General features: G+C 44.7%; 1 protein-coding gene across 2 annotated transcripts in view; it reads left to right on the top strand.

Annotated features, from left to right (window-relative positions):
- Positions 1 to 14,030, top strand: part of sptbn5 (spectrin, beta, non-erythrocytic 5) — a 321,773-nt gene that overhangs the window by 172,955 nt on the left and 134,788 nt on the right. For both annotated transcript variants that reach the window (XM_068039706.1, XM_068039705.1), the window contains exon 35: positions 12,555 to 12,659. In XM_068039706.1, coding sequence (XP_067895807.1) covers positions 12,555 to 12,659 — 105 coding nt within the window. The remainder of the gene's footprint in view (positions 1 to 12,554; positions 12,660 to 14,030) is intronic.

Genomic DNA, 14,030 nt, shown 5'->3' with positions numbered 1-14,030 from the left:
CTGGGTGTGAACACTCTCTCCTTTATATTACAGTGCTGTCACTGGGTGTGAACACACTCTCATTTATATTACAGTGCTGTCACGGGGTGTGAACACACACTCATTTATATTACAGTGCTGTCACTGGGTGTGAACACTCTCTCATTTATATTACAGTGCTGTCACTGGGTGTGAACACTCTCTCCTTTTTATTACAGTGCTGTCTCTGGGTGTGAACACACACTCATTTATATTACAGCACTGTCTCTGGGTGTGAACACTCTCTCCTTTATATTACAGTGCTGTCACTGGGTGTGAACACTCTCTCATTTATATTACAGTGCTGTCTCTGGGTGTGAACACACACTCATTTATATTACAGTGCTGTCACTGGGTGTGAACACTCTCTCATTTATATTACAGTGCTGTCACTGGGTGTGAACACTCTCATTTATATTACAGCACTGTCTCTCTGTGTGAACGCACACTCATTTATATTACAGTGCTGTCTCTGGGTGTCAACACACACTCATTTATATTACAGCACTGTCTCTGGGTGTGAACACTCTCTCCTTTATATTACAGTGCTGTCACTGGGTGTGAACACTCTCTCATTTATATTACAGCACTGTCTCTCTGTGTGAACGCACACTCATTTATATTACAGTGCTGTCTCTGGGTGTGAACACTCTCTCCTTTATATTACAGTGCTGTCACTGGGTGTGAACACTCTCATTTATATTACAGCACTGTCTCTCTGTGTGAACGCACACTCATTTATATTACAGCGCTGTCACTGGGTGTGAACACTCTCTCATTTATATTACAGCACTGTCTCTGGGTGTGAATATTCTCTTGTTTATAATACAGTGCTGTCTCTGGCTGTGAACACTCTCTTGTTTAAATTACAGCACTGTATCTATGTGTGAACACTCTCTCGTTTATATTACAGTGCTGTCTCTGTGTGTGAACATTCTGTTGTTTATATTACAGTGCTGTCTCTGGGTGTGAACACTCTCTCGTTTATATTACAGTGCTGTCTCTGGGTGTGAACATTCTCTTGTTTATATTACAGTGCTGTATCTGTGTGTGAACACTCTCTCGTTTATATTACAGTGCTGTCTCTGGGTGTGAACATTCTCTTGTTTATATTACAGCACTGTCTCTGGGTGTGAACACTCTCTCGTTTATATTACAGTGCTGTCTCTGGGTGTGAACATTCTCTTGTTTATATTACAGTGCTGTCTCTGGGTGTGAACATTCTCTTGTTTATATTACAGCACTGTCTCTGGGTGTGAACACTCTCTCGTTTATCTTACAGCACTGTCTCTGGGTAGAACACACTCTCATTTATATTACAGTGCTGTCTCTGGGTGTGAACTCTCATTTATATTACAACACTGTCTCTGGGTGTGAACTCTCATTTGTATTACAGCACTGTCTCTGGGTGTGAACACTCTCTCGTTTATATTACAGTGCTGTCTCTGGGTGTGAACACTCTCTTGTTTATATTACAGTGCTGTCTCTGGGTGTGAACACTCTCTCGTTTATATTACAGTGCTGTCTCTGGGTGTGAACATTCTCTTGTTAATATTACAGCACTGTCTCTGGGTGTGAGCACTCTCTCGTTTATATTACAGTGCTGTCTCTGGGTGTGAACACTCTCTCGTTTATATTACAGTGCGATCTCTGGGTAGAACACTCTCTCATTTATATTACAGCGCTGTCTGTGTGTGTGAACACTCTCTCGTTTATATTACAGTGCTGTCTCTGGGTAGAACACTCTCTCATTTATATTACAGCGCTGTCTGTGTGTGTGAACACTCTCTCGTTTATATTACAGTGCGGTCTCTGGGTAGAACACTCTCTCATTTATATTACAGCACTGTCTCTGGGTGTGAACACTCTCTCCTTTATATTACAGTGCTGTCACTGGGTGTGAACACTCTCTCGTTTATATTACAGTGCTGTCACTGGGTGTGAACACTCTCTCGTTTATATTACAGTGCTGTCTCTGGGTGTGAACATTCTCTTGTTTATATTACAGCACTGTCTCTGGGTGTGAACACTCTCTCGTTTATATTACAGCACTGTCTCTCTGTGTGAACGCACACTCATTTATATTACAGCACTGTCTCTGGGTGTGAACACTCTCTCCTTTATATTACAGTGCTGTCACTGGGTGTGAACACTCTCTCATTTATATTACAGCACTCTCTCTCTGTGTGAACACACACTCATTTATATTACAGTGCTGTCTCTGGGTGTGAACACTCTCTCCTTTATATTACAGTGCTGTCACTGGGTGTGAACACTCTCATTTATATTACAGCACTGTCTCTCTGTGTGAACGCACACTCATTTATATTACAGCGCTGTCACTGGGTGTGAACACTCTCTCATTTATATTACAGCACTGTCTCTGGGTGTGAATATTCTCTTGTTTATAATACAGTGCTGTCTCTGGCTGTGAACACTCTCTTGTTTATATTATAGTGCTGTCTCTGTGTGTGAACACTCTCTCCTTAATATTACAGTGCTGTCTCTGGGTGTGAACACACTCTTGTTTATATTACAACACTGTATCTATGTGTGAACACTCTCTCGTTTATATTACAGTGCTGTCTCTGTGTGTGAACATTCTGTTGTTTATATTACAGTGCTGTCTCTGGGTGTGAACACTCTCTCGTTTATATTACAGTGCTGTCTCTGGGTGTGAACATTCTCTTGTTTATATTACAGCACTGTCTCTGGGTGTGAACACTCTCTCGTTTATATTACAGTGCTGTCTCTGGGTGTGAACATTCTCTTGTTTATATTACAGTGCTGTCTCTGGGTGTGAACATTCTCTTGTTTATATTACAGCACTGTCTCTGGGTGTGAACACTCTCTCGTTTATCTTACAGCACTGTCTCTGGGTAGAACACTCTCTCATTTATATTACAGTGCTGTCTCTGGGTGTGAACTCTCATTTATATTACAACACTGTCTCTGGGTGTGAACTCTCATTTATATTACAGCACTGTCTCTGGGTGTGAACTCTCATTTATATTACAGTGCTGTCTCTTGGTATGAACACTCACTCGTTTATATTACAGTGCTGTCTCTGGGTGTGAACACACTCTTGCCTCTTGTTCATATTACAACACTGTATCTGTGTGTGAACACTCTCTCGATTATATTACAGCATTGTCTCAGGGTGTGAACACTCTCTCCTTTATATTACAGCACTGTCTCTGGGTGTGAACACTCTCTCATTTATATTACAGCACTGTCTCTGGGTGTGAACACTCTCTCCTTTATATTACAGTGCTGTCTCTGGGTGTGAACACTCTCTCCTTTTTAATACAGTGCTGTCTCTAGGTGTGAACACTCTCTCATTTATATTACAGTGCTGTCTCTGGGTGTGAACACACACTCATTTATATTACAGCACTGTCTCTGGGTGTGAACACTCTCTCCTTTATATTAGTGCTGTCACTGGGTGTGAACACTCTCTCATTTATATTACAGCACTGTCTCTGGGTGTGAACACTCTCTCCTTTATATTACAGTGCTGTCACTGGGTTTGAACACTCTCTCATTTATATTACAGCACTGTCTCTGGGTGTGAACACTCTCTCCTTTATATTACAGTGCTGTCTCTGGGTGTGAACACTCTCTCCTTTTTATTACAGTGCTGTCTCTGGGTGTGAACACACACTCATTTATATTACAGCACTATCTCTGGGTGTGAACACTCTCTCCTTTATATTACAGTGCTGTCACTGGGTGTGAACACACTCTCATTTATATTACAGTGCTGTCACGGGGTGTGAACACACACTCATTTATATTACAGTGCTGTCACTGGGTGTGAACACTCTCTCATTTATATTACAGTGCTGTCACTGGGTGTGAACACTCTCTCCTTTTTATTACAGTGCTGTCTCTGGGTGTGAACACACACTCATTTATATTACAGCACTGTCTCTGGGTGTGAACACTCTCTCCTTTATATTACAGTGCTGTCACTGGGTGTGAACACTCTCTCATTTATATTACAGTGCTGTCTCTGGGTGTGAACACACACTCATTTATATTACAGTGCTGTCACTGGGTGTGAACACTCTCTCATTTATATTACAGTGCTGTCACTGGGTGTGAACACTCTCATTTATATTACAGCACTGTCTCTCTGTGTGAACGCACACTCATTTATATTACAGTGCTGTCTCTGGGTGTCAACACACACTCATTTATATTACAGCACTGTCTCTGGGTGTGAACACTCTCTCCTTTATATTACAGTGCTGTCACTGGGTGTGAACACTCTCTCATTTATATTACAGCACTGTCTCTCTGTGTGAACGCACACTCATTTATATTACAGTGCTGTCTCTGGGTGTGAACACTCTCTCCTTTATATTACAGTGCTGTCACTGGGTGTGAACACTCTCATTTATATTACAGCACTGTCTCTCTGTGTGAACGCACACTCATTTATATTACAGCGCTGTCACTGGGTGTGAACACTCTCTCATTTATATTACAGCACTGTCTCTGGGTGTGAATATTCTCTTGTTTATAATACAGTGCTGTCTCTGGCTGTGAACACTCTCTTGTTTAAATTACAGCACTGTATCTATGTGTGAACACTCTCTCGTTTATATTACAGTGCTGTCTCTGTGTGTGAACATTCTGTTGTTTATATTACAGTGCTGTCTCTGGGTGTGAACACTCTCTCGTTTATATTACAGTGCTGTCTCTGGGTGTGAACATTCTCTTGTTTATATTACAGTGCTGTATCTGTGTGTGAACACTCTCTCGTTTATATTACAGTGCTGTCTCTGGGTGTGAACATTCTCTTGTTTATATTACAGCACTGTCTCTGGGTGTGAACACTCTCTCGTTTATATTACAGTGCTGTCTCTGGGTGTGAACATTCTCTTGTTTATATTACAGTGCTGTCTCTGGGTGTGAACATTCTCTTGTTTATATTACAGCACTGTCTCTGGGTGTGAACACTCTCTCGTTTATCTTACAGCACTGTCTCTGGGTAGAACACACTCTCATTTATATTACAGTGCTGTCTCTGGGTGTGAACTCTCATTTATATTACAACACTGTCTCTGGGTGTGAACTCTCATTTGTATTACAGCACTGTCTCTGGGTGTGAACACTCTCTCGTTTATATTACAGTGCTGTCTCTGGGTGTGAACACTCTCTTGTTTATATTACAGTGCTGTCTCTGGGTGTGAACACTCTCTCGTTTATATTACAGTGCTGTCTCTGGGTGTGAACATTTGTTAATATTACAGCACTGTCTCTGGGTGTGAGCACTCTCTCGTTTATATTACAGTGCGATCTCTGGGTAGAACACTCTCTCATTTATATTACAGCGCTGTCTGTGTGTGTGAACACTCTCTCGTTTATATTACAGTGCTGTCTCTGGGTAGAACACTCTCTCATTTATATTACAGCGCTGTCTGTGTGTGTGAACACTCTCTCGTTTATATTACAGTGCGGTCTCTGGGTAGAACACTCTCTCATTTATATTACAGCACTGTCTCTGGGTGTGAACACTCTCTCCTTTATATTACAGTGCTGTCACTGGGTGTGAACACTCTCTCGTTTATATTACAGTGCTGTCACTGGGTGTGAACACTCTCTCGTTTATATTACAGTGCTGTCTCTGGGTGTGAACATTCTCTTGTTTATATTACAGCACTGTCTCTGGGTGTGAACACTCTCTCGTTTATATTACAGCACTGTCTCTCTGTGTGAACGCACACTCATTTATATTACAGCACTGTCTCTGGGTGTGAACACTCTCTCCTTTATATTACAGTGCTGTCACTGGGTGTGAACACTCTCTCATTTATATTACAGCACTCTCTCTCTGTGTGAACACACACTCATTTATATTACAGTGCTGTCTCTGGGTGTGAACACTCTCTCCTTTATATTACAGTGCTGTCACTGGGTGTGAACACTCTCATTTATATTACAGCACTGTCTCTCTGTGTGAACGCACACTCATTTATATTACAGCGCTGTCACTGGGTGTGAACACTCTCTCATTTATATTACAGCACTGTCTCTGGGTGTGAATATTCTCTTGTTTATAATACAGTGCTGTCTCTGGCTGTGAACACTCTCTTGTTTATATTATAGTGCTGTCTCTGTGTGTGAACACTCTCTCCTTAATATTACAGTGCTGTCTCTGGGTGTGAACACACTCTTGTTTATATTACAACACTGTATCTATGTGTGAACACTCTCTCGTTTATATTACAGTGCTGTCTCTGTGTGTGAACATTCTGTTGTTTATATTACAGTGCTGTCTCTGGGTGTGAACACTCTCTCGTTTATATTACAGTGCTGTCTCTGGGTGTGAACATTCTCTTGTTTATATTACAGCACTGTCTCTGGGTGTGAACACTCTCTCGTTTATATTACAGTGCTGTCTCTGGGTGTGAACATTCTCTTGTTTATATTACAGTGCTGTCTCTGGGTGTGAACATTCTCTTGTTTATATTACAGCACTGTCTCTGGGTGTGAACACTCTCTCGTTTATCTTACAGCACTGTCTCTGGGTAGAACACTCTCTCATTTATATTACAGTGCTGTCTCTGGGTGTGAACTCTCATTTATATTACAACACTGTCTCTGGGTGTGAACTCTCATTTATATTACAGCACTGTCTCTGGGTGTGAACTCTCATTTATATTACAGCACTGTCTCTGGGTGTGAACACTCTCTCGTTTTTATTACAGTGCTGTCTCTGGGTGTGAACATTCTCTTGTTTATATTACAGTGCTGTCTCTGGGTATGAACACTCTCTTGTTTATATTACAGTGCTGTCTCTGGGTGTGAACACTCTCTCGTTTATATTACAGTGCTGTCTCTGGGTGTGAACACTCTCTCGTTTATATTACAGCACTGTCTCTGGGTGTGAGCACTCTCTCGTTTATATTACAGTGCGGTCTCTGGGTGTGAACACTCTTTCATTTATATTACAGCGCTGTCTGTGTGTGTGAACACTCTCTCGTTTATATTACAGTGCTGTCTCTGGGTGTGAACACTCTCTCATTTATATTACAGTGCGGTCTCTGGGTAGAACACTCTCTCATTTATATTACAGCACTGTCTTTGGGTGTGAACACTCTCTCCTTTTTATTACAGTGCTGTCTCTCTGTGTGAACACACACTCATTTATATTACAGAGCTGTCTCTGGGTGTGAACACTCTCTCCTTTATATTACAGTGCTGTCACTGGGTGTGAACACTCTCTCATTTATATTACAGTGCTGTCACTGGGTGTGAACACTCTCTCGTTTATATTACAGTGCTGTCTCTGGGTGTGAACATTCTCTTGTTTATATTGCAGCACTGTCTCTGGGTGTGAGCACACTCTTGTTCATATTACAACACTGTATCTGTGCATTCTGTTGTTTATATTACAGTGCTGTCTCTGGGTGTGAACATTCTCTTGTTTATATTACAGTGCTGTCACTGGGTGTGAACACTCTCTCATTGATATTACAGCACTGTCTCTCTGTGTGAACGCACACTCATTTCTATTACAGTGCTGTCACTGGGTGTGAACACTCTCTCCTTTATATTACAGCATTGTCTCTGGGTGTGAACACTCTCTCATTTATATTACAGCACTGTCTCTGGGTGTGAACACTCTCTCATTTATATTACAGTGCTGTCTCTGGGTGTGAACACTCTCTCCTTTATATTACAGCATTGTCTCTGGGTGTGAACACTCTCTCATTTATATAACAGTGCTGTCTCTGGGTGTGAACACTCTCTCCTTTATATTACAGTGCTGTCACTGGGTGTGAACACTCTCTCATTTATATTACAGTGCTGTCTCTGGGTGTGAACACTCTCTCCTTTATATTACAGTGCTGTCTCTGGGTGTGAACACTCTCTCCTTTATATTACAGTGCTGTCTCTGGGTGTGAACACTCTCTCCTTTATATTACAGTGCTGTCACTGGGTGTGAACACTCTCTCATTTATATTACAGCACTGTCTCTCTGTGTGAATGCACATTCATTTATATTACAGTGCTGTCTCTGGGTGTGAACACTCCTTTATATTACAGTGCTGTCACTGGGTGTGAACATTCTCTCATTTATATTACAGCACTGTCTCTCTGTGTGAAAGCACACTCATTTATATTACAGCGCTGTCACTGGGTGTGAATACTCTCGTTTCTATTACAGCACTGTCACTGTGTGTGAACTCTCATTTATAAAAATGTCTCTGGGTGTGAACACTCTCCTTTATATTACAGTGCTGTCTGTGGATGTGAACACCTGTTTATATTACACTGCTGTCTCTGAGTGAACACACTCTTGTTTATATTACAGCACTGTCTCTGTGTGTGAGCTCTCGTTTATATTACAGTGCTGTCTGTGGGTGTGAACACTCTCTCATTTATATTACAGTGCTGTCTCTGTGTGAACACTCTCTCCTTTATATTACAGTGCTGTCTGTGGGTGTGAACACTCTCTCATTTATATTACAGTGCTGTCTCTGTGTGAACACTCTCCCATTTATATTACAGTGTGCTGTCTCTGTGTGAACACTCTCTCCTTTATATTACAGTGCTGTCTGTGGGTGTGAACACTCTCGTTTATATTATATTGCTGTCACTGGGTGTGAACACTCTCGTTTATATTACAGTGCTGTCACTGGGTGTGAACACTCTCTCATTTATATTACAGTGCTGTCTCTGTGTGAACACTCTCTCCTTTATATTACAGTGCTGTCTGTGGGTGTGAACACTCGTTTATATTACAGTGCTGTCACTGGATGTGGACACTCTCTCATTTATATTACAGTGTGCTGTCTCTGTGTGAACGCTCTCTCCTTTATATTACAGTGCTGTCTCTGGGTGTGAACACTCTCTCATTTATATTACAGTGCTGTCTGTGGGTGTGAACACCTGTTTATATTACAGTATGCTGTCTCTTTGTGAACACTCCTTTATATTACAGTGCTGTCACTGGGTGTGAACACCTGTTTATATTACAGTGCTGTCTCTGTTTGAACGCTCTCTCCTTTCTATTACAGTGCTGTCTGTGGGTGTGTACACTCTCGTTTATATTACAGTGCTGTCACTGGGTATGAACACTCTCTCCTTTATATTACAGTGTGCTGTCTCTGTGTGAACGCTCTCTCCTTTATATTACAGTGCTGTCTGTGGGTGTGAGCTCTCGTTTATATTACAGTGCTGTCTGTGGGTGTGAACACCTGTTTATATTACAGCACTGTCTCTGAGTGAACACTCTCTTGTTTATATTACAGCACTGTCTCTGAGTGAACACTCTCTTGTTTATATTACAGCACTGTCTCTGTGTGAACACTCTCTCATTTATATTACAGTGCTGTCTCTGTTTGAACGCTCTCTCCTTTATATTACAGTGCTGTCTGTGGGTGTGAACACCTGTTTATATTACAGCACTGTCTCTGAGTGAACACTCTCTTGTTTATATTACAGCACTGTCTCTGGGTGTGAGCTCTCGTTTATATTACATTGCTGTTTCTGTGTATGAACACTCTGTTGTTTATATTAAAATCTCTATTAGTGTATACCTTCCCTTGGTTATATTACAGTGTCATATCCAGGTTGCATTCGAGTGTTGACTGGTTTGACTGTATTACCTGTTGTCAGCTGTGCTGGGAGCCACAGTCTCTGCTCTGCAAGGCTGGCAAGGTTGGTGAGCTGATGCTCGCACTCTTGCAAAACTGGGAAATATTCAGCCCCAAGCTGCTTTTGTCATCTTGCAGAATTGGCTGCAGTGGTTTGAAGGTTTTCGAATGGAGTGTAAAAGAATCTTTGTTGAGCTGTTAACCCCAGAGTAAATTGGGAATGGATTCAAGCAAGTCCCTGAGGTGTGCACCGTCAGGGTTTAGTCTGAATTACCTCCAACAGAAAAAAAGATCGTGGAGAAAATTTCCACCGAATTAAGCAACCACCTCCACAATTCATGCACATGTTCATCTTTCAGAGAGCACTGGTGAGTGGTGACAGTTTGTTGGCTGCACAAGGAGGTCAGAAACAGTGCAAATTTAATATGGGTTAATGGAGCCTGTGAGGCATTTCATGTAAAAATGCAGGGAGGGCTAGGAAGTAAAAGCTTTCACGGCAATGACTACGTAATCCAGCAGCTCAGCTACAGTTCTGTGTGGCTATTGAGACACAGGGTGTCTGCACCAAGAGTCACATTGCTGCCACACTTTGGCAGAAAGACCTTTCAAAGCTTTGACTTTCTCGGCTTTTGCACTCCTGGAGGAATTGGAGGAAGGAGCCAAGTTGCTCAGTGCTTGCTGTCGATCAAATGTTTAAAGGAGGAAATTCTGCCTCTAGAAGAGAGGGCTTGATCCAGCAGACTCTCGAAGGGATAGCAGCATGTGCCCAGACACAGCCAGGCTCCCGGAACTGGAGGTGCTGCTCCGATGCTCTCTGACGCGTGCTCGAGTCTTATCCTCTTTAACTAACTCCCTGGTTTTTCCTGTTTGCTGCAGCCTGTACCAGACCCAGACTTCTTGGACAGTTTGCGGCTGATGAGGTGAATCTAATCCTCCAGTATGCTGCTGGGGCGATACTCTTCCGTGTTCACTAAGTCTCGCTCTTTGTGTGCTTGACATTCCTTGCAGACTTCATGAGTGAAAGGTCGGATGTTGAGGGATTTAAAATGTCGAGCCAGGGCAGCGGTAAAAGAGTCCAGCGTTTCATGGTCTGTAAGAAGCTTTGGCCAGCACCTGCAGGAACACCGTTACCCGCACGCTCAGTCTCCATGTTGGCCACAGCTCCTATCACAGAAGCGGCCCCTCCTGCTCGCTGCGTCTCAAGAATGGACATTACCTTGGCTTCTGCCTTGCCAGCCCCGTCCGACTCCCACCTCTCCTCCATCGAAGTGACACCTCCTACCCAGAGCACACGTCCGAAATCACCACGTGTGGGTGCTACTGAAAGCACAGCTGCTCCAGGGCCCGACTCTCCTGCACGCTCTCGAATGAGTCCTGGATTTGAGGAGGCAGTGTTCCTTCAGAGCTGCAGACCTAGTGTTTCCAAGAAGGCGAGGACTGTAGCCGTACACCAGATCCCGCCTGCAAATATGTCCTCAGCTGGTGTATCATCTCTCCCTTTACCGTCTCCTTCTGCGTTGGCAGCAGTTCTAAAAGCTGATAGTGGCTGGACGCAGCCTGGGACTTCAAAGCCGCTCTGGGTGCCTGTGGGCCAGCCCACCTCGTCTACGCCAGCACATCGGGTCAGCAGGCTGCAGGTCACACTGGCTCCTGCACAGAACATGCCAGGACATCATGTTGCCTCGTTGACCGTCAACCCACAGTCTGTAATGAGTACCTCAAGCCACCAAAGCTCCATTCACAGCATCCCTGGAGCCTCCCAATCAAACAGCTCTACGCAGGCACTGGGAGTGATTCCCGCTGCCCCTCCTTCACCTCGCTTCTCTCAGACAGTGCTCGTGTTACGGGGGCACCCAGAGCTGGGTGAGACCAGCTGGCCAGGCAAGGCCTCCGGTTGTACTCTGAACTGTGTCTTCAATCCCTCTCTCATCAACGACTGTGGCCCGGTGGTCTCTATCAGTCTAACCCCAGTCCGGACAAATCGTACCCTTTCCCAGGGTGATACCGATCCCCTGACAGATACAAGGACTAGCAGCTTGTCCCAGAACTTCACTGCACTTTCTGAAGCCAAGCCCCAACTTGCAGAGAAAGTGGCAAATCTGCCCACGCGTTGCACCTGTGGCAATAAAAATCACTGCTGGATGACTGGAAGTGACCCACTGGGCATCGATCTCCACTCTGGTTACAAGGAAACTAGCCATACCACTCCCAGTATGCTGCAAGTGTCCTACGGGAAATCAATGAGCCTATTTCTAAAGGTCAGAACAAATTTACCAGGAGGTATCCTTCAACATCAATTCCCTCCTGCACTTCGACTAAAACAAGCTTCTTATCATGTGGCAGGTTGCTTGTAATTGATGGCATTGGTAGGTGATGATTGCATGGAGTGTTATCCACAGGAGTCACAGCGTGCAGCTGGGGAAATGAGCACTTCCATTTCCTATATTCCTTCAGCACTTTTTGTGCTCATGGAGATGAACAGTGTCCATGCTGGAGATTTCAGGAACCCAGCATCAGCTCAATATACAGCCAGGGCAGGAACAACACAGGTTAGATACAGAGCAAAGCTCCCTCTAAACTGTGCCTCAGCTCAATCCTTCGAAGAGCACCCATTACTGCAGGCTTGTTGGACTTTCCCTTTTCCCAAACTGGCTGCCCCAATGCTCGCCCTGGGGAATAAACTAAATTGGATGTGGAATATTTTGAAAAGGCAGGGTAGCTTTGTAGAATCTTTGAGTTTAGTGGGGTAGGATGGCTGGCACAGGTTAAAATGTCCCCAACAATATCTGGCTGTGTCCAAGTGTGAAACTTATTCCTCATCATCGATGGTAAATAAAGACGGGTTGGGAATTGATAAGAGATTACATGTAGTTGAATGTGCAGAAGGACAGTGAGCACTGATTTGCTGCAATCTTATTTCAGGTTTACCTGAGGTCAAGTGAACTGGGAACATCCATGGACAGTGTGGATTCTCTAATCAAACGGCATGAAGCCTTTGAGAAATTGCTGGCGACGCAGGAGGAAAAGGTAAGTCAGGCTGTGCCCAGATCATACAAGATTAGATTGGATAGGAGGATGAAGGAAAAGAGGCTGCTGGAATCTGGAAACAGTGTGGGGTAATGTAACTAAAACTATTCACTTGCATAGAGTGTAAATGTTGTTACAGATTGGTGCGGCTCAAGCATTGTACTGGCTGGTAACTTCCATGTATTTCTAACGCTCTGAATGGATCAAAACCAACATAATTTGGACTGTCTGTGTTTGACTCTCTGTCAGGGTGGGTCGGGTTGGGTTTGACTCTCTCTCAGGGTGGGTCGGGTTGCGTTTGACTCTATCTCAGGGTGGGTCGGGTTGGGTTTGACTCTCTGTCAGGGTGGGTCGGGTTGGGTTTGACTCTCTCTCAGGGTGGGTCGGGTTGCGTTTGACTCTATCTCAGGGTGGGTCGGGTTGGGTTTGACTCTATCTCAGGGTGGGTCGGGTTGGGTTTGACTCTATCTCAGGGTGGGTCGGGTTGGGTTTGACTCTCTCTCAGGTTGGGTCGGGTTGGGTTTGACTCTATCTCAGGGTGGGTCGGGTTGGGTTTGACTCTCTCTCAGGGTGGGTCGGGTTGGGTTTGACTCTCTCTCAGGGTGGGTCGGGCTGCGTTTGACTCTCTCTCAGGGTGGGTCGGGTTGGGTTTGACTCTCTCTCAGGGTGGGTCCGGCTGTGTTTGACTCTCTGAGTGGGTCGAGTTGGGTTTGACTCTCTCTCAGGGTGGGTCGGGTTGTGTTTGACTCTCTCTCTGAGTGGGTCGGGTTGGGTTTGACTCTCTCTCAGGGTGGGTCGGGCTGTGTTTGACTCTCTCTCAGGGTGGGTCGGGCTGTGTTTGACTCTCTCTCTGAGTGGGTCGGGTTGGGTTTGACTCTCTCTCAGGGTGGGTCCGGCTGTGTTTGACTCTCTCTCCGGTTGGGTTTGACACTCTCTCAGGGTGGGTCGGGTTGTGTTTGACTCTCTCTCAGGGTGGATCGGGTTGTGTTTGACTCTCTCTCTGAGTGGGTCGGGTTGGGTTTGACTCTCTCTCAGGGTGGGTCGGGTTGTGTTTGACTCTCTCTCAGGGTGGGTCGGGTTGTGTTTGACTCTCTCTCTGAGTGGGTCGGGTTGGGTTTGACTCTCTCTCAGGGTGGGTCGGGTTGGGTTTGACTCTCTCTCAGGGTGGGTCCGGCTGTGTTTGACTCTCTCTCCGGTTGGGTCGGGTTGGGTTTGACTCTCTCTCAGGGTGGGTCGGGTTGGGTTTGACTCTCTCTCAGGGTGGGTCGGGTTGTGTTTGACTCTCTCTCGGAGTGGGTCGGGTTGGGTTTGACTCCCTCTCCGGTTGGGTCGGGTTGGGTTTGACTCTCTCTCAGGGTGGGTCAGGTTGGG

This window comes from Heterodontus francisci, chromosome 9 (assembly GCF_036365525.1).
Source record: "Heterodontus francisci isolate sHetFra1 chromosome 9, sHetFra1.hap1, whole genome shotgun sequence".
Lineage (NCBI taxonomy): Eukaryota > Metazoa > Chordata > Chondrichthyes > Heterodontiformes > Heterodontidae > Heterodontus > Heterodontus francisci.
The sequence above is the reverse complement of the archived record's forward strand: the minus strand, read 5'-3'. Positions and strand labels throughout refer to the sequence as shown.